Genomic DNA, 25916 nt, shown 5'->3' on the forward strand with positions numbered 1-25916 from the left:
TTTCAGTTTTTCAATTATCACTTCTTTATTTTTCCAATTTTTCGTTTTCTGAATTTCTCAATTTTTGAATTTTATGATTTCATATTTTTTAGACTACTAAACTTGAAATTCACAATTTCTTGGATTTAAAAAACTTTAATTGTTTGAACGAAATTCTTCAATTTTAAAATTCTTCAATTTCATCAATTGAATTAATTTGTTTTATTATTCTAATTTTTTTCAGTTTTAATGTTTTCAGTTTTTATATCTTTCAAATTTCCTTCAATTTTTTCTCCAATCTTTCAATTCTTCGATTCCACAATTGTTCGATTTTTCAATTTCTCAATTATTCCATTCAGATTATTCAGATATCAAATTTTTGAATATTTGCATTTTAATTTGTATTTTTGTCGAGAATTGTCAAAATTTAAATAATTTTTCAATTTTAAAAATTACCACTTTAGGTTTTCAAATTTTTTATTTCAATTTTTAGTAGCTAATTTTGAATTGTTTGCTTTTTGAATTTCAAAATTTTTCAATTTTAGAATTAGTATTTTTTGCAATATTTTGTAAAATTTTTAGAATTTTCTAATTTTTGAATCTTTAAATCTCGATTTGATTGACGATTAATGATCATTTAAAATTTCTAAAACTTTCCAATTTTAAAATTCTTCATTTTTTTCAATTGAGTTGAATTTCTCCATTTTATTTTGTTTTTTTCGTTCTTCATTTCTTTCATTTCCTATTTTTTTTTTATTTTCGAATTTATTTTTTTATTTTTTTTTGTTCTCAAGTTTATCAATTTAATTTTTTTCAGTTTCTATATTTTTAAATTTCATTCCAATTGTTTAGTATTTAATTTTTTTCTTCTATCTTCTATCGCTTTTTTCATTTTTCATTTACTCAATTCAGATAATGATAATACAGTCAACTCTCCCTAACTCGATATCCAAGGAACCATCGAGTCAGGGAGGTATCGAATTAGGGAGAGTTGACTGTAGAAGGTTAAAATCAGAATTTTTATAAATTTAATATTTTTAATTTTCGGAGTTTTATGTTTTGAATGAATTTCTTGAATTACATTTTTTTTTATTATTTAGAAATTTCTTAAGTTTTCAAATTTAATAAATTTTAATTCTTCAATTTTGAAATTGTTTACTTCTTTAATTTTTCAATTTTGCGCTTTCTGAATTCCGAAATTTTTATATTGTAGAATTTATAATTTTTGAATTTTCAAATTTTTGAATCTTTTTTATCATTAAATTTAAAATTTCTGGTATATTTAAATTTAAAATTACTGAACAAAATTTTTCAATTTGAAAATTGTTCAATTTCTTCAATTGAATTGAATTTTTTTTCAATTCTTTATTTTTACCATTTTTTAGTTTTCAGTAAATTCTCAAATTTCTTTTTATTCTTTTTTGTTATTCTCATTTTTTTTCAATTTTAATGTTTTCAGTTTAATTTTCTCGTCAATCTATCTTTTTTTTTATTCTTCAATTGTTCGATTTTTCAATTTCTCAATTATTCTATTCAGATTATTCCGAATTCAAATTTTTGAATATTTGCATTTTAATTTGAAGTTTTGTTTTTCGAGAACTTTCAAAGATCAAATGATTTTTCAATTTTAAAAATTGTCATTTTTTTAAGTTTTCATTTTTTTTATTGTTAAATTGTTTAATTCTTGATTTTTCCAATATTTTATTCAGAGTTTTTTAATTTTTAAATTTTTAAATTTTTAAATTTTTAAATTTTTTTCAGTTTCAAACTGTTAAGAAAGTGATTTTTTCAATGTTGAAATGTTTGATAAATTTTTGAAAATCTAAAATTTTGAACGTTTTAATTTTTTTAATTTAATTTTTATTTTTATTTTTAAATTTGAAATAAACAAAATAATATCAAAAATTTGAAAATTGAAAACTCAAAAGTTTAAATAAAGTAATACAGGTCGGACTCGATTATATACATTCTCGATTATATGTGATTCGATTGTATAACAATTTTGGACTCGATCGTTCAGTTTGGAATATTTTTTTTATGTTTTAAATATGACTTATTTCAAGATGGAATGTAATCCTTCAACGTTATGGTGTAATTTAAATGGCTGTTACTTGTACAGTGGAGTAAAAATTGTGATTTTTGAAGATTTTGCTTGAATTTGCACCAGGAATTGTTTATATCGATATTGCAGCCAAATTAAGAAAGATAGAAGTTGGGTGTCAAAGAACAAATTGTAGAGCGGTTAGGGAGCTTCAATTTAATTGATAGAAACAATCTAGTTTAATATAAATTTTTAGGATGAAATTAATAACACATTAAAATTATTTATTTTTAAATTTTTCACTTCCAAAGTGTTATTAAAATCCACTAATTTAGATGTTCCACTACTAAATGTTATCATTTTTTCAAATGAAAGCAACAGAATCGACTCCCGTAGCGTACTTTGTAATGTAGAGACAGTTTGAGGCAACAGAGTCCGAAACAACAAAAAAGTTTTATAACTCTGTCATTGTTGAAATTCGAACATATGCGTAGAAGGATTTTTTCATCAAATATGATCGTCTATCACTTCCTGAGAGAATCTGGATAAATTTAGTTTTTTTTCATGCGAGAAAGGTGTTTTCTGACTTTAAGGGGATGAATCAAAAATCAAATTCCTCTTTTATGTTCAAAAAACGAAAAACATATGCATCGAGAAACATATGCAAAAAAACGAATAAAAAAAATATTTTTGACACGATTATATACAGGATTCGATTATATACAGTGAAAAGAAAACAGAAACTGTATATAATCGAGTCCGTGCTGTAAATATAAATATTTAAAAAATTCTAAACTTGAAAAAATGAAAATTCAGAACTTTGAATATATTGAAATCAGAATCAGAATATATTATAATTTGGTTTTTCTTTTGAATTTTGAACTTCTTAATTCTTCATTTTTGCTTTTAGATTTTTTAATTTCTCAGTTATTCAGTTAATTCAATAATTCAAATTTGTAATTTTGGATGTCCTCATTTTATTATTTTTGTTTATGTTCTTGAGTTCTGGAATGTTTTAAACTTTTGCATTTTCGTATTTCTTCATAATTTCATTTTCATAACTTCTTTTTTTTCTGATTTTCTAAGTTTTGAAAATTTCAAAAGCATATTCAAGAATTTATAAAAGGTAATGAGGTATAAAAAATACTTATTCTGTATCTGTAACTTACTTTTTTTGACCATTTTGTAGAACATACCTTAAATTTGCATTATGAATGCATGACTTATGAACCGTTTGACCCTTTTATAGCAAATAAGGATGAGTAAATTCAGTGGTTTTTTTAAATCGTTTTTTTATGGTTTTCAAGGTATCGAAAGGATCGTGTATCGGTTAAGCCGCTCCAACAAATTTGTAATGACGCGGGGATGCTGATTACTTTTCGAAAAAGCATTTTGCTTGCAAAGGGCTCAAATCAAAATTTTTGGCTGCAATATTATTTGAGTAAAATTGATAAAAAACAATTCGTTTACTCTAATAAAAAATTATACATAAAAAAATATTGCATACTATTTTGTCTACTTCTGTCAAATTATGTTTATGTATATTCAATTTGAATTTTGAAGTATGTCATATCTTCAAAATATATGTTCTTCTTCTTAAATGGCAAAATCGTTCCTAGAGGAACTTCGCCGTCTCAACGTAGTATTACTTGCGTCATTTTTATTAGTACTTAGTTGAGATTTCTATGCCAAATATCACACCTTGAATGCATTCTGAGTGGCAAGCTGTAGAGAATACGCGTGAGCACAGTGCAAGTTGGACGAAATTTCTTGCACGAAAAACTTCCCCGACCAGAACGGGAATCGAGCCCGAACCCCCGGCATGTTAGGTGTGACGCTAACCACTCGGTCACGAGAGCACATTCTCAAAATATATATAAATCTATATTTCCTTTTTTTCCCGTTTGTTTATTTTAGACTCATTAGCATTTTAGCTGTAACAGAGCCGAATTTTAATCGTGTACATGTCACATGTTTATCATATCTATAATTAGCACATTACACAGTTGCCATTTTTCGGCGTAAGAGTATTCCCTTCTATACCATCGCATATGAGCTTGAGCTTGAGCTTGGGTAGACTGTACAATTCGTAGTTGCTCTCCGTGATTGATCCCTTCTATTACCATCGCATATGGTACATTACCACAGTAGCCATATAGACGTAAGAGTATTCCTTCCGTTCTTCCATTATCCAGTTAGACCACCGAACAGCGGAGACAGTTGATATGATCATTGTTGGGTTATTAATAGAACAGCAGCCCGATGTGTCTTGCAGAGCAGCAGTTGTATGGATGAATCGATCTTACTTTGACCGTGGATCGATCTCCATCGCTGATGATTGTTGCGTGGACGTAGTTATTCTGTAACAACACAAAGATGGTCAATGAGGGCCCTGAGTTTTGAACTCACGATCGATCGCTTACTAAGCGAACGCGCAACCATTAGGACTACGGAGACCCCCAAAAATCTATATTTCAAAAATGTTCAAAAAACCCTTTAAATATTAACCATTTCAATCTGTCGACAAGAGTACTAACTTTATTTTTCCTATCCTCTTGTTACAGAACCAAATCATCAAAGCGGCGAACAATCACAGCACGGAAAACAAGGGCACCAACGGTGCCAACACCGACGAGGATGCCCCCGGCGAAAAGCTGCATAGCGGTGCCTCTGTCGGGATGGTCCCTCTGCGCAGGGACAACCAACACAAGGACAGTGCACTGAATCAGTGCATCAATGAGCTCACGTCGAATCTGCACCAGCGGCGCTGCATTAGCTCCGACGTCAGTTCATCCCCCACCAAATCGATATCCTCGTCATCCTCGCCCACCTCCACAATGGCGGCCTCCGGCGCAAAGACTGGCGTGCCAAATAGTGCCAATACAAGTAACACCCAAATACAACAGGATCACACTTCCGAGTGCGAGCAGCAGTCCCGCTCACGGCGTTCCAGCCAGAGTGACACTCTGCTCTCCTCGCCGAGTCACTTTGTGACCGTAATCGAAGTGAAGGAGGAATCTTCCGAAAACAGATTGGAGGACTCCAAGCAAAACTCCAGTTCGGCGGCGGTGGCTGCTGTCGCGCCTGCTCTGCCAACCAAAACTACCAGCGACAATAGCAATAACAACTCTACTACTACTACCACAGTCGTACAATCCTCCACAATCACTGCCTCGGGCAAACCGAACAACTATGAAAACGTACTGATCAATACCAACCGCAGTAGCAGCGAAAATCTGAACAACAACAACAACAACAGTGTTCTATTGCACCAGACGCCACCACCGCACCATCAGTCGACCAATAACAACTCCATTGTCAACGAGCACAGCACATTCCTGGATGGAGGCAGACACCCAAAACCGTCGGCCCCACCCCTAATGAGTACATCGATTGCCGAGCGAACCTCGCAGCTCATCGCGAGCGGCCAGGAGCTCAAAAAGAAGGTCCCACCACGGTAAGTGTCCCCCTCATATGTAGGCCATTGTTAATCGATTCATTCGTTTATTGTTATTCCGCCATCACATGCGATTCCCCACCGTCGCCGCCACCGCCACCGCACCGTGGTGATAAATTATCAGCGAAATCAAAATCAAAAATGATAAATAATTGCATATTTATGGCGTGCACCGAAGCGCACCAAAACATGTTCTGCAGTTGACCTACTTCCAGCTGACGTTCGTACATTTTTTTCGCTGCTTCCCTTCAAGAGTGCGTCCTATAAACGCGCAACACACCCTGCCTGCAGCAACCGACCGAACGTAACGTAACGACGTGTGTTTTGTACTGCTGCAACACACAATGACACAGTTTGGAAAACAAAAACAGAGAAACAAAATAAAATAAAACCTCTTCGAGGTCAACACCAGACCGACCTCAGATCTGACGACGGAATAGTAGGAAACTAGTTTCGCTTTTCGCAACGGCCGCATCTCTCATCGTCGTCTGCGATCTTTTCCGAATCTGATCTGCTGATGGAAAAGGAAAGCCAAAAATTAAACGATTCATTCCTTCGACGACGAAAAAGGCAAGATAAGATTCGTCGTCGCCGGCGGGAAGAACACGCCAAACGGAACGACGCAAAACTGGATTCAGGCTGGAAATGCGTCTGTACGCGACGCCGCTTGATAAAGATAGTGGCGGTGGGAGCGCAAACAAAACCGGTCACGTGACCGGTATTTTTTTTTATTTAGTTTATTATCATTTTCCGAGGGAGAAAATCTTTGGATGGTGGGGGGATACAAACAGGTCCTGATTTGTTGGCTGGCCGCCAGTCGTTCTCGGCCACGCATTTCATTCATGGCTTTCGCCATGGTTACGGCCCGGTCAAAACAGTGGAATTGGTAGGAACCAAATGCGATTTCGTCTCGAATCGTCTAGATTTATTGTGACTCCGATGAGGAACAAATATCTTATATGTTAAGCTATACATCCTAGATTGATTTCTAGGTAAAAAAAATGTAGGAAGTGGTTTCTGAGACACTACCGCATTGTTGACGTAGGAACCCGAAATTATTCCCTCCCTCGCTCATCTCTTTGAATACAGGGCGGACTCGATTTTTTCTTAAATTTTATTTCTTTTTCTCTTGGATAGAATGATGCACGGTTGTTAGCTACGACGGTTTTCGCAACGGTATTGATTTGTGCAAATAGTGCTCCGATGCTACGTTAGTTGACCGTTTTGATCGACACAGTTTGAGGGGCAAATAATGGTTGACATTTTTTTCAACTGTTCAATAGTCTGTTCAGCAAAACTCTAATTTTCTTTATCTTGATAGATGCGCAGACATGTTTGGAATCGATTTATGCAAACATCTCTGTGGTACATCAAGAAATTGTTGAGTTATAAGTGTTCGAAGTATTGTGGAATCCGTTTATAATGGCATCTAAGGGAGGTCATAATAAGCGGACGTCATACAAAGTGTTTTGTATAAAAGGCGTTTTTCATGCAAATATGTACTTATGCATGTAAAGAAGTCATTATATCCGAATTTTACAAGAAGTTTCATACGAAAACCAAACATCGTTGTGTAATTACGTAATAATAGGCGGTAGGTCAATATAAGCGGAGTCATAATAAACGGATTCTACTGTACTTCATTATTTCGTCTCATATTCCATCTTTAGATCGTTCACCTTTTTATTCTTGCTTTTTTCTTTCTTATTGAGCGTAGCCCTACGTTGAAAAATGCCTAGAAGCTGGATTCGGATTTGAAGTCAACGTCATAAGATTAAATATAATATAAATATTGGGTTGGAGAAAAAGATATGTCGTATATTGTCAATATATGGCAACACTTAAACATATCTTGTGTTGTACTTATCGCATCGGGTCATACTATACGGCTATTTAAAGACGACAATCTGTGCTACAAGTGTCGTTTTGACAGTGTTGTGATTGTCCTTTTCAGTCTCAAGTTATAGCGCGTCAAAGATGGAGTCCACCAAGCAAGAAATTCGCCATATTTTACGTAACTACCTGCGAGGTAAAACTGCATCGAAGGCGGCCGAAAAAAATTTGTTTAGTTTATGGACCCGATACTGTAACGATTCGCACAGCACAGCGTTGGTTTGATTGATTTCGTTCTGGTGTAGTGGCTGTCGAAGATACACCTCGTACTGGTAGGCCAATCGTCGTAGAAACCGATAAAATCGTTGAAATCATCCAAGTAGACCGGCATGTGAGCACTCGCTGGAATGGCCAGGAACTGAAGGAACAGAAGATATGATTCCAAAAAAAAAATGGATGTATGGGTGTCACACGAGTTAACGCAAAAAAATCTTTTAGACCGAATCAACGCCTGCGATGCACTGCTGAAACGGAACGAACTCGACCAATTTTTGAAGAAGATGGTGACTGGCGATGAAAAGTGGATCACGTACGACAATCTAAAGCGAAAAAAGTCGTGGTCGAAGCGCGGTGAGCCGGCCCAAACTATCGCCAAGCCCGGATTGACGGCCAGGTTTTGCTGTGTGTTTGGTGGGATTGGAAGGGAATCATTCACTATGAGCTGCTCAACTATGGCCAGACCCTCAACTCGGTTCTCTACTGTGAGCAGCTTAACCGTTTGAAGCAGGCGATTGACCAGAAGCGGCCAGAAATGATCAATAGGAATGGTGTTGTTTTCCACCAGGATAACGCTCGGCTTCACACATCTTTGATGACCCGCCAGAAGCTACGGGAGCTCGGATGGGATGTCCTATTTCACCCACCGTATAGTCCGGACCTAGCTCCAAGTGATTACCATCTCTTCCGGTCCATGCAAAACGCTCTTGGTGATACAAAGTTGGCCTCAAAAGAGGCTTGCGAAAACTGGCTGTCTGAGTTTTTTTTGCAAATAAGGAGGGTGGTTTATAAGGGAGGGGATAATGAAGTTGCCTTCTAAATGGCAACAAGTTTGCGAACAAAACGGCGCATATTTGACTTAAATTGGATAATTTTAAGTATGTTAAATGAAGCGTTAAATTTCGATAAAAAATACGACATTTATTTTTCCCCAACCCTATAATATATACGAACATGTACCGGGAATTTTTGTTCAAAAATTCGTTTACAATGATCGATCGATGGGCTGGTGCGTTGCCAAATCAAAGTACAAAGATCGTTCCACAAATCTGGCCGTTTTGACGAATTTTCCGTTTGGAAGGAATTCCGAATGAACAACATCATATCAAGAATCGATGAGCAAAAAATTGTTAGCTTGTTCCTAATGATTACTTGTTAATCTAAACTTGTTCTTAATGATACTGTAAACAAACTATATGACAGATCGCGCTCAATATCTACGACCACTGACAGTAGTATCCACTTCAAAAAAATATAAAATTTGTAAAATGTACAGCTTTTATTTTGTTTTAATGCGCTCCGTTTTTGTGCGATATACTTTTCATAAATTTTAAAAAAATTTGAGGATCATGAAGTTATTCGGTCACTTAGTGTTTTTTCATCTTAAATATGTAAATAATCTCAGTCTTATACTTTTTCGTTTTGTATAAGTAAAACCTTATTAAACGGAGCAAAGATTTGATTTTTTATCGGCGAAAGTCAGTAGGCCGCTTATTAAAGTGAAAAAATACATAAATAAGGGAATATAACGTGTGTTTTGAATATTATAATAATTGATGTCCACGTTTCACGTCTTCATGATCAGTGAAACTCGATGTTGTACATGAAAGGGTTAACATCTAAATTTTTCACTCCCATTCTTCCATCAACTGCAATATGTTGTGCATGACATGACTACTATTAGCACAGTTAAAACAAACAAAGCATGACCAAATCCACAGTTGGCTAACACAACACCTATCAATATCAATAGCATATCAAAGATAAAATAGGACGAAATCTGTTCCTTCACATATACCACAAAAAAAAACAAGAAATCGCATAAAAAAGATCACACAAAACCAAGCTTACTGCATGTCATTCTGGACCAGCTGGTTATGAAAACCGTAAGAAAAGCTTGATTTAAAGAAAATAAAAACAGTTAATGCACCCTTTTACAAAGCTAAACAAATAGAAAGGTGATGTCCTAAACACAACCGCATTGTCAACGTGGGACTATGAAATTAATCTCAACGAGAACAAGAACAACATTAGAGTATTTTAGAAATAAATTATCGGTACAAATCTTTGATAGCACGCGGCATCGGGAACTGTTGCGGAACGAATCAGCAGAAAATTTGCTCTGGGATTGTGTTTTGTTTGTTTGCTAGCCAAGCATAGCACCGCTTCGATCAACCTCTTTGAAGAAGCAACCGAAAGGACACATCTACAAAAAACGGGCTGACGATAAGTCACGCGAAACTACCATGAGAACACCTCTTAAAACACGGACTGACGATATATTAACACATTAAGGACCGCTCGCGAGTTTTCTCGTGTTTCGCGTTCCGTCTGTTGCGGATGGATCACGAAATAACCCGTGTTTTCTACACTTCATGGGTCAATCCTTGGTCTGCCAAGAATCTAGCAAGGCCTACCGAAGGCTCGCCTTCGTCTCATCCACACCGAATGAAACGATCTGATCCGTGGAATCCGAACAAATGAGGCGTACAAGTTTGCCCCAAAACATGCGGTCCCAGGCGTATGTCTTTCAGATTTCTTTGCGGTTCTTAATGTGTTAAATGTCTCTTGTGACTGTGACTTTTTCATTTATAATTTATTTAAAAACCCGGCGGCGGAAAATAATTATTGGCACATTTTTAAGATTGATGAACGTGATTGACGTACAACTACCCGAACAGAGCTGTCAATAACGAGCAACGAAGGGGAAATCGTAAGATGTAAAGTGAACAAAGGAAAAGAAGACGAACGAAGGGGAATATTTGCCTAGAGTGTAAACAGTGGATCTCGCTGAGGCAAACTTTCAAACTTAAAGATGTAGAACCCTAGGTTGATCACTTGAAATGTAGTATTATATTATAATGTAAACCAAATTAAGAAATAAAAAGAATATAAGTAAAAAAAAGGCAAACTTTCATTCTTCGTGAGGAAATCGACTGAACAACATCGTTGCTAGGCGAGCTGGACGGCGAGGGATCGAATGCCTTTCTCAAGGCAATGGGGGTGGAGGAGTAATATGATGGATAAAGTAAAGTTTCCCAAGGGCCTTTTTGCAGGTTAGAGACGAATGAACTGAGGAAGTTTAAAGTCTCAAGCAAGGAAAGAAGGCAAACTTTCAGTATCGTTCTGTATTAAGAGCAATGCCAATCGCTTGTTCTTCCTTGTTTTGCGTCATCACATGTCTTCGTTTCGGAATGAGCTGTGGACGCGACCAAATTACTCACCTTCATGTCTCTAGCGTTGCAATCATTGCAACAAACTGACGCCATTGCATTAAGGTTCTGAGCTACACGTTTGTGTGGAGAATCATCAAGTTAGGCTATCGTCAGCTCACCAAGAAAATAAACGTTCTGGAATTTTGTCAGTGATTTGGTTTCGCATGACGGTAGGAAAATTCTCTCCACAAAGGATGATAGTTAAGCTAATGTAGACTGGCAATATTTACAGAAAGGGCTTCTGTTGAGCATAGCGCAAAATGGAGATAAGTGTGTGTATATTTAGTTGATTCAAGCCATCGTATATGGATATTTGTATGCGTACGTGCGTGCTTCATAACCCGTACGTAAAAATAGTGCATCTTCGCTACGCTGAAACTCCATTTGAGTCTGCTCCCGTGTGCATTAGCCCTGTAACGATGCAACAATCGCCTATTTTTTATGCTATGATTGCCGATTGTTTTGTGTTGCAAATTATGCAGTCGTGATGATAAAATATAAACACGGAGGGAAGATAGCGGGAGGAAATATTTACGCTAGGGTATTAGTAATGAATCGCTGCTGAGGCAAATATTCAGCCTTTTCCCAAGCAGTTAACATTGTTTATTTTCTGTCATCAATGCATTGAACTGACGCTATGGTGAAGCAGGTGTTAAGGTTGTGCACCAACAAATTATTTGAGGAATACCAATTTATTCAATAAGTTATATTAGGTTATTAATTTATTTGGGCTCGCGTGCCAGTCGCAAAACTGCTCTCAACTAGGATTGCATTTGCGCTAATCTTGATCGTAATGAAGCAGTGCTACTCTTTTCAAGGTTGTTGAGATGAACAGATAGAGTTTATTTCGTTTATTTAGTCATCAAGAAAGAAAATGTCGTTCTGGAATTTTGTATGTGATTTGGTTTCGCTCACCAGTAGCAAAACTTTCTCCACTAAGGATAAAAGCTGCGCTTATCTCGAACAAAGTATTGTTCTGCGATTATCATCGAATGATTCTACAATAAAAAAAAACATTTCAGAGCGACCAAACTGGTAGAAAGGTTATTTCAAAATTTCCGTTGGATTATAAAATAATATCCGCAGTTATAAACAAGCGACTTGAATTAAACCACAGCGTATTTCTACGTCAACAATGCGGTCGTGTTGAACACTACCTCCTATAATGTTTCCAAATTGTATACCGGACAAGATTTTTAAAATCTACTGGTGAAGTTTTGTACGATTTTTTTTTGTGTGGTCCCTAACCCCGCACAAAAAAGGTTTGCCTGTATATCATAAAACCGATGCTTGTTCATCACGACCTAATCTGTAGTGATGAATAAAATCGAGTTTTTCGTATTTTGTACGACTTTAGAAATACACAGTGTATACGTTGATCAACATTATAAATTATTTTAATTCGACTGTAATGCGACTTACAGTATACCATGTTATGAGATTCAACATTTGCTGGGTAGCGTTGGCAGAAAGGTATCATCCTTTTCTCAAGCTTTTTTCCTGCGATAATGTGTAAGATGCACAAAAAACGCACCTTTTTCAAGAGTATTAAAATGTTTGTATTTGAGGAGTAGACCTCTTATACTTTCAGACTAAATGCCAGGTTAAAGTTGTACCCAAAAAATATCAAATGAAGCCGAGTAGGGATCGAACCGAAACCGACAGGACTGTGCGGCCGTTCTACACAACCACGCTGTCCACATAACCACTGGTGCTATTGTACAAATGTACGCAAATACAGGGCGGACTAGATTATATACAGACTCGATTATATGTGATTCGATTATATACAATTTTGGACTCGATTTTATACAGTCTGAAAAAAATTTTTTTTCACAAAACATTTCAAAAATGACTTGTTGCAAGAAAAAATGTAATCTTTGAACGTTAAGGTGGAATTTAAGTGGCTATGATATTTTGCTTGAATTTTCACCAGGATTTTTTTATAACGATATTGCAGCGAAATTAAGAAAGATAGAAGTTGGGTATCAAAGAACAAATTGTAGAATGGCTCGAGAGCTTTAATTTGATTGATGAAAACAATCAAGTTTAACCTGATTTTTTGGGATAAAATTAATAGTTACACATTAAAAATTACTAATTTTGAAATTTTTACTTCCAAAAAGTTATTTAAAACCATTCATTCAGATGTACCACTACTCTATTCTGTGCTAAATTTTCTCATCTTTCAAATGAAAGCAACAGAATCGTCTTCTGTAGCGTACTTTTTAGTGTAGAGTAAGTTTGAGGCAACAAAGCCCGAAACAAAAAAAAAAAGTTCTAAAACTCTAAATTCGAACGTAGCGTAGGAGTAGCGAATGCGTAGGAGGATTTTTTTCATCAAATATGATCATCTGTCACCTCCTGAGAGATTCTGGAAAAAAATATTTTTTTCATGTGAGAAATGTATTTTCTGGCTTTGAGGGGATGAATCAAAAATTAAATAAAAATTTTATTCTTAATTAACGAAAAATGTATGCATAAAAAACGAATAAAAAAAATTTTTTTTGACTCGATTATATACAAGATTCGATTGTATACTTACAGTGAAAAGAAATCGGAGGCTGTATATAATCGAGTCCGCGCTGTATTACGCCATATGAAAAAATGAAATTGGATTCTAAAAGAAGAGAGTTTGTTTTGTCGAGAGTAAAACGGAGAGCGTAGACAACTTTTGTTTATCTTTGATGCGCAAAGATGTGCAAAGTGTCTCTTATTTTGCTCTTATGTTTTGCTTTTATATTGCTATGGCATTTATATTATACACAATCTCTCGCTTAAGTAAATGCTGTACCAGAATGGGTGTATATCACATTTAATGGAACCTTTAAGCTCGATTAATGTAATGTATGAAGATGTTAAAAATGTGCCGAATATTTGTTTTAGGTGTAGATCCATGTAGTTGATGATGCATGCTTGCTTGCTTGGTTTGAATGTTTCACAAATTTCGCCTCTATGATGATGTATAGTGTTGTGTTATCACGAAGTTATAACCTCTCAAAAATCTCTTCAACATTTTCGATGTTACTTGCTTCTCCAATTTTTTTGTGAGGTATATGTTATGAGCCTTGAAAATTAGATGAAACTAACACAGGAGATTGCTAACGAGCAAAACTTATGCGCGAAATTTGAAGGAAAACACAATATGAGCAATATGACGCGACAAGCAAAATCGTTTGTTTCACGACGGCGGTCTACCAACTTGGAAACACTTCAATGGGGAGCTTAGCTCTTTCTGCCCTCCGACTACCGTTTATCCCAATTAATGACACATGGCCTGGCTGAGCAACACTTTCATTCTTAAAGATAAAATCGATCGGCCCTTATAATTAAAAACATTCTTTCTGTTTTCTAAATATGGTGGCTAGGTTTCGAAAATTGTATCTGTCTGAAAATACTAGAGCCAACAGAAAATCGATAAACAACAGAAAAATGGCCATCATGCGTGAATGCAGATGACAGTCGCCGGGTGGGTCAAAACCGCAACATATCATCCCGACGTTCGTTCCGTCGATATACGTCTGCACTCCACCAACTCCGACAACGACTGCAACAACGTAATGTCACTCGAGACTTGTTGTGTCAGCAAAATCGATTACCTTCCATTTCCGCTCTAGTTCCAAGCCGAGCGGAAGCAACATCGAGTGTGGTGTGCTGCCGAGAGGGGGAGCAGCATCCTGCGATCAACTCAACATGCCGATTGCTGCTGCAGCAAAGTCGTCAGACATGGCAGGGATTTTTTATGTCCCTCTTCCTACGATTCTAGGCTAACGGCAACTCCGGAGGCTTTCCCCCGGTTCACACACCACAGCCTCGGTGGCAGGATGCTTCGCGAGAGACACTTCCCCCCATTTTGACCATCTCTGACAGTAGTAAGCAAACGCTGGTGTGTGTACAACTACTATTTATTGCCAACGGAAGTGCGATATTCCCGGCTGCTGCTTGGTGATTCAGTCTCGACAACAACCCCTCCCCGTTGTGTACCGATTTAATTCCGCGGGTTTTCACAAGTGGCACCGAAATGATAGAGGATGGTGGGAGGATTGAACACATCAATCGAGGGGGCGAGTGCATTGGCACCAGCAAGACTGGTACAGAACCCGCCACAACTAGTGAATGCTACAGAAGAGGAGCAAAATGAACGAGGAAAAAAAACCCGGATAAAATCAGAGACGGAGTGGGTGCAGAAAAAAAAATCATTCGAAGGGATAGAATTTCCCAGCGTTCGAGGTGAAGTATTATTGAATAATGAATCGATTTATCAGCGCGGTTCTGTGCTCTTGTTTTCTTTCCGTTCTTGTGTGCAGCAGGAAACTCAGCCGCTTCGATACACAAGGGGATGAGCGCATTTTTGCACAGAGCCAAGCTGCCTGGCTTGGTTTTAAATGCTGGGTTTCATAATGGTTGGATTAGTTCCAGGGATGGGTACATTTCTAGGTGCACCGCAATGGTTTCGCACACTTCGCTGATAATTCATAGAAAATCAGTGCGAGGGCGATGGATGCACGAATGCGCGCATCTAACAATCACCAAATTAACCATGAATTCATTGGAAAACTCGCGATAATTTCAAAGTGCACGTCAGATTTTTCTCGAAGCACAATCATAATAGTTTTGTAAGATGGGTGACTGATAAGTTCTGAATTGAGACCAATCTCAGACAATCATAAGAAGTTCCCGGCCATGCTTTGACTTTCATGGCCAAATAAATATTCACAATTGTATTTAATGCGACCAGCTCGGCGGAGTATAGTATAAATTGTTAAAACCGATCCAAATGATAACAGGCGATCGGTATCGACTGCAATGGATGCACTTAAACTGAGCAAGTTTGCGTGACCCACATGAGACACGATAGTGTTATTTTGCAGAATGACAATGCTCGACTCCATCGTGCGAGATAGTTCGAGATAAACTTAGAAATATTGCATAATCCTGAAAAACTCTTCCCCCTGTTCATCATTTCACTTTCGAATTTCTTCATGAATTCAAAATAACGATTAGATACAATTGAAACACAAATTACAGGGAATTTTATCATATTTTCTGTATAAAACATTCATTCCATGTAACGGAGAAACATGTTATTTGCAATTGGTTGAAAAATCTTGAACGAGAATTGGGTCTGAAAATAATCTGATATTATAATGAAGAGTTTTTTTAGAAATATTAGGAAGTTTATAGTAAGAAGATCAATCAATTAACAGTTCTGCGATTGGACCCATGAACTAGCTCATAGTAAGAAAACGTGAATGTTTGAAGGTATTGATAACGAAAAACAAATGTTGGGCGGGACGAAGTTTGCCGGGTCAGCTAGTAATCTTTATTAATAAAAATGGAAGGTCAAATGTGTTGAAGGAATGGTCCAATTTGAGCCGTCTTTATTTTTTGTATTTTTTCTGTCCATAGATGAATATACTGGAGAAAAATATTGGTGATTTTTTTTGGGAAAACTCTGGAGGAAAATTCGGAAAATAGATCAATTTCATCATGATAAGCGTTGTTAGTCCATTCGATATTTGTGCTAACGAAATTGTTTGTTCCTCTCCTCTCCTCTCCTCTCCTCTCCTCTCCTCTCCTCTCCTCTCCTCTCCTCTCCTCTCCTCTCCTCTCCTCTCCTCTCCTCTCCTCTCCTCTCCTCTCCTCTCCTCTCCTCTCCTCTCCTCTCCTCTCCTCTCCTCTCCTCTCCTCTCCTCTCCTCTCCTCTCCTCTCCTCTCCTCTCCTCTCCTCTCCTCTCCTCTCCTCTCCTCTCCTCTCCTCTCCTCTCCTCTCCTCTCCTCTCCTCTCCTCTCCTCTCCTCTCCTCTCCTCTCCTCTCCTCTCCTCTCCTCTCCTCTCCTCTCCTCTCCTCTCCTCTCCTCTCCTCTCCTCTCCTCTCCTCTCCTCTCCTCTCCTCTCCTCTCCTCTCCTCTCCTCTCCTCTCCTCTCCTCTCCTCTCCTCTCCTCTCCTCTCCTCTCCTCTCCTCTCCTCTCCTCTCCTCTCCTCTCCTCTCCTTTCCTCTCCTTCTACATTTCATCTCCTTCTACATTTCATCTCCTTCTACATTTCATCTCCTTCTACATTTCATCTCCTTCTACATTTCATCTCCTTCTACATTTCATCTCCTTCTACATTTCATCTCCTTCTACATTTCATCTCCTTCTACATTTCATCTCCTTCTACATTTCATCTCCTTCTACATTTCATCTCCTTCTACATCTCATCTCCTTCTACATTTCATCTCCTTCTACATTTCATCTCCTTCTACATTTCATCTCCTTCTACATTTCATCTCCTTCTACATTTCTTCTCTTATACTCTTCCACTTTTCTATCCTTCTACTCTTCTATTCCTCTACTCATCCGGTCATTCCACTATTCCACTCTCCATCTCCTAAACTGCCCAAACAATTTTGCAAATCTGCTTCAAAAGGGCATGCATGCATTCAGCCATACCATAAACAATACAAACGATACAAACATTCACGCTGATTCGTTCAGCAGTATTTACGTAACTATATAAAGAATGTACCTTAAAAAAAATCGCTGCGATTTAGCTCAAGCCTTTTATATTTATCCCTTATCGAACAGTTTTGGAACCGTTTTTATTTGATTCTTAGGGTACACCATCCATGATAAGGATGGTCTTTAAATCAGCATTTTACTAAATTTACTGAAAAGATTATTTTTTCTAATTCGATGCATAAAAGGTATAAATAAAAGCTTGAGGCTTGAAGGTTTGTAATTTTGAATTTTCTTCGAAAATACCAAAACTGCAATGGACTATTTTTTTTGTGAAACCATTGAAAAAATGTTTTGTTTTTGTCGAGACTAAAAAGTACCTAGCTGTTTCTATCATTTTTCTGATGGTATTCTTAGAGAATCATCATGATTATCCATGAATTTATGGAAGATTAGCAGACCTGGCAAACTTCGTCCGATTTTCCTATTTTTCTTCAATATTCTCCAATTTATTATATCACCAGCAAACCCGGTAAACTTCGCTCCGCCCAAAATTGATTTTTTGTCATCAATACTTTCAAACATTCACGTTTTCTTACTAAGCTTACTAAACGAACGTTCATGGGCCTGATCGCAAAACTATTCAATTTCCTTTTACTATAAACTTCCTAGTACATCTAGCGAAACTCGTCATTATAATATAAAATTATTTTCAGATACAATTCTCGTTCAAGTTCAAATCGAACTATTCCTTTCTCGAGCTTTGCGCTTCCAGAGAGAGGAGGTATATGTCAAACCACAAATGAAACGTTTCTCGTACCTAAAAATCCCCACATGCCAAGTTTGGCTCCATTTGCTTGATTAGTTCTCGAGTTATGAAGATCGGAACCCCCCTCCCCCGTCCCTCTTAAAGAGGGGGGATGAATATTTCATGCCTCCTCAAACATTCACATGACAAATGGGGTTCCATTTGCTTGATTAGTTCTCGAATTATGCAGCCCTCTCCTTAGGGAGAAGGAGGAGTGCGGAGCCACCATAGAAATATTTCTCGCCTCCTAAAACCTCCATATGCCAAGTCTGGCTCCATTTGCTTGATTAGCTCACTAGTTATCTATCTTCAAATTATTTTCAGAGAATAAAGCAAAATTTATTATTCAACTTTTACCAAGGATGTTGTATGAAACAAATTAAATGAAACAAATTCAACATCCTTTTCATATCCAAATGCATGAACCTTCCGCTTCAAACTACTCATAAGATTTTGTACAATGTTTGGACCAAATTTTTTGTGTGGAATCCCAGGTTTCCTTCATACCTTCCTCCGAGTCCACTTCCTAGGGATGCTTACGAAGTGTCTGCTTCATTATGACCCAGTACTTCTCATTTAGCCGCAGTACCTGTGTGTTCGAATAATGCCACGTGTCTAGTTCCGACCAGAAGATCGTGGGACCTTTGTGAAGCTTCAGAAGAGGAAGTAGACGCTTTTGGAGGCATTCCTTAAAGTATACCTGTCCATTGACCGTGCCGGTAGTCACGAATAGGCTGCTCCGCTTTCCACACGAGCAAATCGCTTGCCAAACCGTGTTTTTTTTTGGCAAACTCCGACGTCTTCTGCTTTCGAACGTCCTCAGGAACAACAAACAGTAAGAAACTAGCGCCCTGGAAGCTGCTGGAAATCTGCTTTTTTTCAGCATCTGGGTGTAGAACTTTCGTGCACGTGATTTTGCCACTGTATTCTGTCGTTCATTGCGATTCGGTGACTTAAGGACTTTGTACGTGTGTTTATTTTTTTTCTGTATTTCGCACGAAAGTTCTGCTTACATTTAGTTTTTTCGCCACGTCTCATACAAAACTGTTCGGATTTCTCTTAAAAGCTTGAGTTACGCACTTGTGATCCTTTACACTATACGGAGATCCATTTTGGTCACCGATCGATGGCCAGGGGTTCGTTTTACCGATTTAAAACACGACTTACTGTAAATTGTACCATTCCCAGTTTCCTGCTGATGGCACGATGAGAGAGATCCGGATTTTCGTCGAGGTACGTGTGCAAAATTCTTTTGCGTTGCTGCTGTTCTTCCGACTCCATTTTCGCGACGATTGCCTGTGAAACATACAATGTACACAATACACATCGAACTAATTTTACCCAAAATTTCAATAGAAAATATTCAATGGGTGAAAAGTCAACGGTCAACGTTATGAGGACGAAGTCCCAAGCCAAAGCCGCCAAGATGACGCGATCCGAGTCCACCGCCGACCCGCCGTCGGAAGCGGTGATGTCTCGCACGCAAACCTGTGTTCCACTGATTGCCCGCTTAGTTTGAAACATAGGATACGATCTTTTAGCAATGTCGTCCGACGGCTTACGTCTGCTTTTGCTTTGAAATACATACAATACCGCGCCACAATATTTCTAGCCTGCCACACTTTTTCTGAGTGGTTGTTTCTGTTGCATTCGTTTTCTGAGGCGTTTTATTCCGGGAACCATATTCAGTATCGGGGTTTGTACAAAAAAGTTAATACAAGCTCGTCAAATGAGACCTCGTCAGCTCTCCATTATATCTATAGTCGAGATAACACGCATTTCAAAACGCCACACCCTGTAGATGTAATGCATGATAGAAACCAACATTATCACCATAAAATAAAATAAATGTATCTAGGGCAACTATTACTTTCAAGTAATCAAGTGATGTAGTACAAATCAGGTCAATTTTCTACTTTCGAAGCTGTAATTTTCGGCGATGACAATGCTTGGCCTTATGTTGCTATACCGGTCAAGAATTATTTGGGAAAGAAGGAATGAAAAGTTCCTCCTCACCCGGTGTAGAACCCTGATTTTATCTTCTCTGAGGGAATCCATAAAGCGCATGAAAGATAGGCAACTATTGTGGAAAGTAATGAAAAAAAAACTTTCAGTGACATACTTTTTTAATGTCTTATCTAAATGAAGCACTTATTTTGATCATTTACATCTGTAACAAGAGTTGTCCGTCAAAAGCGGGAGAGTATGGAGTAATTTCGATTGTTTTCTCAGCTATCCAAATATTGATGATCAATTTTCTCAACTGATCGTTTATATTACATAACCGCTTTATAGTTCGTCGTTACATCATCATCATCAGGCACACATCATTTCAATGCGATCGATCACATTTCGGGTCATCTGGCATTCGTTCCACCGTTTTTGCATTTCACAGCGATCGATCTCGGTCGCCGCCGCCGCCATCGTTGGAAAAACACGTCTTCTTTAAGAGGAGAGCGAACCAGTCAGTCAGTAGTCAGATTTTGGCTCAATTTATTGTGTTTATGGCCGTAGTAAAATTAGGTCCACAAATGCATTCGAATATGAGAGTCGCATTCCATTGGCGGTGGCAGTCGGCGCCTGGTGCGAGTGCCAGTGCGAAAACGACGTGCGAAGGTTGTGTGTATTATTTACCATTTCCATCACCATGAAGGCGCGCGCACATAACCATCGCACGAAACATCAGCATCACGCGTCAGATGTTGTGATCGCTGACACAGCAGCAACGCACCGCGTCGTGCAGCTCTGAAAAGAAGTTTAATGAAAAGTGGGTAGTAGATTGCATAAAATGTCTTCTATCGGGTCTCTATGCGCCATCATGTCATGTTACTCTTTTTTCTCTCTCTGCTTTTCTTCCACTGGCTCTTACTAATTACCACACTTCCTTCTATGTAACACACGGCACTAAAAATACGAAAACAATGAATGAGTCAATACGCGCTGGCGGCGGCGTTGACATTGCCAAAGAAAACAAACGACGGGAGAGAATTGAGAAATGAGACGACGGATTGCTGTGCATACACACGACGACACATAATAACAGAGTCATGCGAACGAGACACTTCATTCAGTGAGGCATCGTAACTGGAAAGAGTGTCCCATGTCGAATGAGCAAATCGAAAAGAACATTCATCACTTTTCCTAGGGAGAACTTTTGGACTTTCCCCCATTTGGGGCACTGGGAGAGCAAATAACATCGTTATGATGTTCGTAGTAATTCATCTAGTGATGTTTCAACCTTATATTCAAATAAATATGTTCCAAATTCATCTTGAAATTATTTTCTTCATGTAATACTTTTTTCTAAATTAATATTGAATAAATATTTATACAACGCAGTATTGGAGTTCCTTTATTTACCTCGCAGTGTCATCAACTCAAAATACTGGTGTAAATGTTGTTGAAATCGTCATTTCAGGTATACCCAGTTTTTTTACGAGGAGGATAAGTACCTTGTAAGTTGTAATTTTTGAATTAATCTATGTAAAAACACGCGTAAAAACCGTCTTAATTTGTAAATCCGCGTAAACAAAAGTCACCTGAAAATCCACGTGGGAATTGTGAGAGGGTGCGTAATAAAACCGTGTAAAAAACGTGGTTGTCAGCCGTTGTTTTTTGTTATCAATACCTTCAAACATTCACGCTTTCTTACTCTGAGCAAGTTCATGGGTCCAATCGCATAACTGTTCATTGATTGATCTTCTATTTAACCCCGTTGAACTTACCTTTTACTATAACATTCCTAGTATTTCTAATAAAACTCATCATTATAATATCAGATTATTTTCAGACACAATTCTCGTTCAAGATTTTTCAACCACTTGCAAATAACATGTTTCTCCGTTACATGGAATAAATGTTTGATACAGAAAATATGATAGAATAAAGACAGCCCTAAATCGGACAATTCCTTCCTCGAGTTCTGCTCTTATCAACACATCCGGCGATCCTTTTTTTGTATAGATAGAAGAAGATATAGAAGAGCGTTTCATCACATTAAAATCCATTTCCAGTTTCGAACAAAGATCAATTTCGCTAGCGCAAACATTAAACGGACTAACAGCACTTGTCACTATGTAATTGTAGAACATATGGGAATTTAATTTTCCGAATTTACCTTTTGTCCTTCAGAGTTTTCCGAAAATTTTCAATTGTCATGTTTGGTTGGAATATTTTTGGTTGAAATATGTGTACTATTTTCATGGGACCTCCTCTCCTTTCCAGAGGAGGGAGGGGTGTCATACCATCATAGAAACATTTGTCATACCCAAAAACCCTCACATCCTAAATTGTGCTTAATTAGTGCTCGAGTTATAGAAGTTTGTGTTTCGTTTGTATGACAGCCCCCCTTAGAGAGGGGGGAGGAGTATATTCACCATATAAACGTTTCGTGCCCCGTAAAATCTTTACATACCAAATTTGGCTCCATTTGCTTGATTAGTTTTCGAGTTATGCAGAAATTTGTCTTTCATTTGTATGGAAGCTCTCCCTTAGAGAGGGGGTTGGAGTGTCTTACCACCGTAAAAACATTTATTTCACCCCAAAACCTTCACATGCCAAATTTGGTTTCATTTGCTTGATTAATTCTCGAGTAATGCAGAAATTTGAGTGTCATTTGTATGGCAGCCCTCCCTTAGAGAGTGGGGTGGAGAGTCTTACCACCATAGAAACATTTATCGCATCCTAAAACCTCCATATGCTTAATTTGATTTCATTTGTTTGATGAATTCTTGAGAAATTTGTGTTTCATTTGTATGCCAGTAACCACCCCCAACCTACCAATTGATACAAATATTATTGCGGAATTGCAGCTTAAATCGCAATATTTCCTCTCTTATCTCTCCTTGCCGGTTCAATGATCGCTGCGTTCGATTCGTATATATATGTATGTATATAATTCGTATATAATTCCACACACAAACTATAAACACCTTCGCTCCTATAAAACGCCTGAGGTGGGAGCGAGCCCCAGCATATACCATAGTAAGGTTGTATCCACACTGGCGCGGAAATTCCACATGCGCTGCAGCCATCATCTTTGTCATTGCGCACTCTGATACAGAGGGCTTCCTCTTGCTGTTGTTGTAGTGAATGTGAACGAAACTGCACTGGTATTTTGCAATATCTTCCATTCTTTCCATTCTTGTATATATGTATGTGTGTGTGGCATCAGCATTGGGTTATTTCAAATCGCGGATGGCTTATTTATACCAAATAAGTTTCAAACGGGCGAAAACGAATGTATTAGTTGCTCGTTATTGACGGTACGGATAGGAAAGCACACATATCGGCAGAACAAATGTATAGGAATTTAGAATGCTTCAAGTTTTCATTAATTTACACCATTTAGGGATTAGTAAACTGTAATGTATAGAATATCAAACAAATCTTAGAGAATTTCCGATTCGATTTTATGCAAATCATCAGAGTTCGTTGAGGTGAAACTAGTTATCAACGTTAACTTTATTTCATGAAACGTGACCTGTTTTCTGATTTGGCACCCTTCCTGAAAGACGTGGTTCTACGTCAAAAAAAAAATAATAGACGAGTGGTGCCCATGACACAACCGCTTGTCAACGTAGGACTACACAATTTTTACCGGCTAAACCAAAAATAGCAATTCAAGAATGCTTTTTAATATGAATATTTGATAGCACGGACAAGGGTCGATGAATGAATTGATTAATTGCACTTAGTGGCGAGAACGATTCACAAACAATAATAAGCCAATTTGAACAAATTGACAAATTAACTATCAACGTTGATGTTAATTGCTCGCTATCTAGAGCGAAACTGAAACAGCGAATTTATTGAATATCCAAGTAGTTTTTCAGTATCTCCTACTATCCCAAAAATATCATCAAAATATCAACCTTTGCGGAACAAACATTCATCTATAGTTTTCACCGCAGAATAGAACTCTCGCCACTGAAAAATAACTTCTTTGCACCCGGTGTGCAGACTTTGAAGCAACCTTCAACCCGAAAACAATGCTCAATTTTTATCAAAAAGTTGTAGAAATCAATTCGCTTTTAATTATTTCGGATAAAACTTTCGAATGCATAATAGTTATAAAAAACTATAAAATCAATCCGCTGTTTACTTTTTTGGATATTACTATAGAAAGCATAATTGGCGACTAGAATCGGCTCGGTTGAACGTTGTCCAATGAATGTGATGGGATTGATTTTTGATTGATTAAAATCAACGTTAAATTTATCTAACAATAATTTTTCTTATAAATTGTTCATTGTTCATTTTTTCAACATTCAGAACTAAGGTTGGGTTCGTATTCTATTCAAAAATTGCGAAATGGACATGCTAACAATAGTTATATCTATAAAGAGTGCGATCAGAGACCGCTGTCTCAGCAAACCTACTTGAAGCACGAAAATAAAGCAGAGAGATTTATTTTGCGCTCCCATTCAAGTGTTTCAAGATCAAGCAACCGGATTCATGGTAAAATTCTAAGCCAGAATCGGGAAATCTGTTGTTTGTATGGAGTAAAAACTAAGTAAAACTATGAAATGACAAGAAATTATCCAACCATCCAGCCACTAAAATTGCAGGCATATATAGGAGGAGCACAACCTTTCAGAGCACCGTTCGTTCTTTGCCTAGCGATGATGAACATTGCTGGTAGATATACTAGAAATGCAGATATCGCCTTCACCATCGTAGTATTTGCGTCTCTTTCGCTAAACGAAATGCTCCAACTTTATGTTATCCTCTTTTCTAGTTGAGATTTTCGGAGCTTAGTCTAAGTCTGTACAAGAACATGAACCGATGACCTCCGGTACAGATTATAGTTTCTCACTCGTTCATCACCGCTGATTCGACACCGGATATATTCGAAACTCGATTCAGTTAAAATATTTACGCTATAAATCAACTTCACTTCGAAATAGTGTCGATGAATGAAAATTCTGCAGGTTTGCCAAAATAAAAGATTTTTCATTTTTCATTTACCCCACTATACCTCTATCATCCACGCTCATCTTGCCGCTATTTGAAGACTCCTGCTCTAAAACTATTCGATACATCAAAAAATGAGGGAAGTTGGATATAATTATATGTTCTTTTCTGGCACAAATGAAAAAATGTTAAAATCTCTCAAATCTCTATATTCATTATTATATATTTGAAAAAAATAATCTCTGTGATCTACCCTACTTAATTTCCAGTTGACGGAAACGCTTGAGAACACTGCAAACGGTAGATTTGGCCAGATATTTATCAGCGATATTTTCGAATCTTTAACCAAGATAAACTTTCTTTTCAGGCGCTACAGTAAAACTAATGGTGCCAGATTTGAAGAGTGAATCTTGTTTCACGAACCATTTCTGCAAAGGTAAAGGCAAATTTGACAAATTAGCAATTATCGTGGGATCATTAAGACCTGGACGTATGAAATGATCTGGGTAACTCAGTAGTAAAGTATATAGAATCTATCTTGCAGAAATTCGATCAAAGTCATGTTGCTTCAAACAATAATTGGCTGAGTTATAACTTTCTCTGATGTATCGTAACGCTTTCTAGAAAGCCAAACGAAAAAGTTGTTGTTCTTGTTGACATTTTTTATTAACTTAAAACTTCTATATTCATGGGCAGACAAAATATTGAAATAATATTTTGTTGTAAATATGTATTAAACATACATTCCTTTCCCAGACTTCCCTAAGCGCCATGTTTGCGATCACCGCACATTGCACACTGGGTGGGTAGGTTTCGACTCGACCCATACTGCGTTCACTCGTCCAATTTTGCACACTTCCTCCGACATCAATTGCGGCTCTCCATAGTAGTAATATTTCAAACAAAACTGTTCTATGCATTTGGAGATTGAATGGATATACATTATTTCGG

The 25916-nt window shown here is 37.4% G+C and overlaps 1 protein-coding gene across 6 annotated transcripts in view; it reads left to right on the top strand.

Annotated features, from left to right (window-relative positions):
- The window catches only part of LOC129775968 (active breakpoint cluster region-related protein), a 151049-nt gene that overhangs the window by 56439 nt on the left and 68694 nt on the right, over nucleotides 1-25916 (top strand). For all 6 annotated transcript variants that reach the window (XM_055781733.1, XM_055781314.1, XM_055781402.1 and 3 more), the window contains one exon: nucleotides 4585-5477. In XM_055781733.1, coding sequence (XP_055637708.1) covers nucleotides 4585-5477 — 893 coding nt within the window. The remainder of the gene's footprint in view (nucleotides 1-4584; nucleotides 5478-25916) is intronic.

This window comes from Toxorhynchites rutilus, chromosome 1 (assembly GCF_029784135.1).
Source record: "Toxorhynchites rutilus septentrionalis strain SRP chromosome 1, ASM2978413v1, whole genome shotgun sequence".
In the NCBI taxonomy this organism is placed as follows: domain Eukaryota; kingdom Metazoa; phylum Arthropoda; class Insecta; order Diptera; family Culicidae; genus Toxorhynchites; species Toxorhynchites rutilus.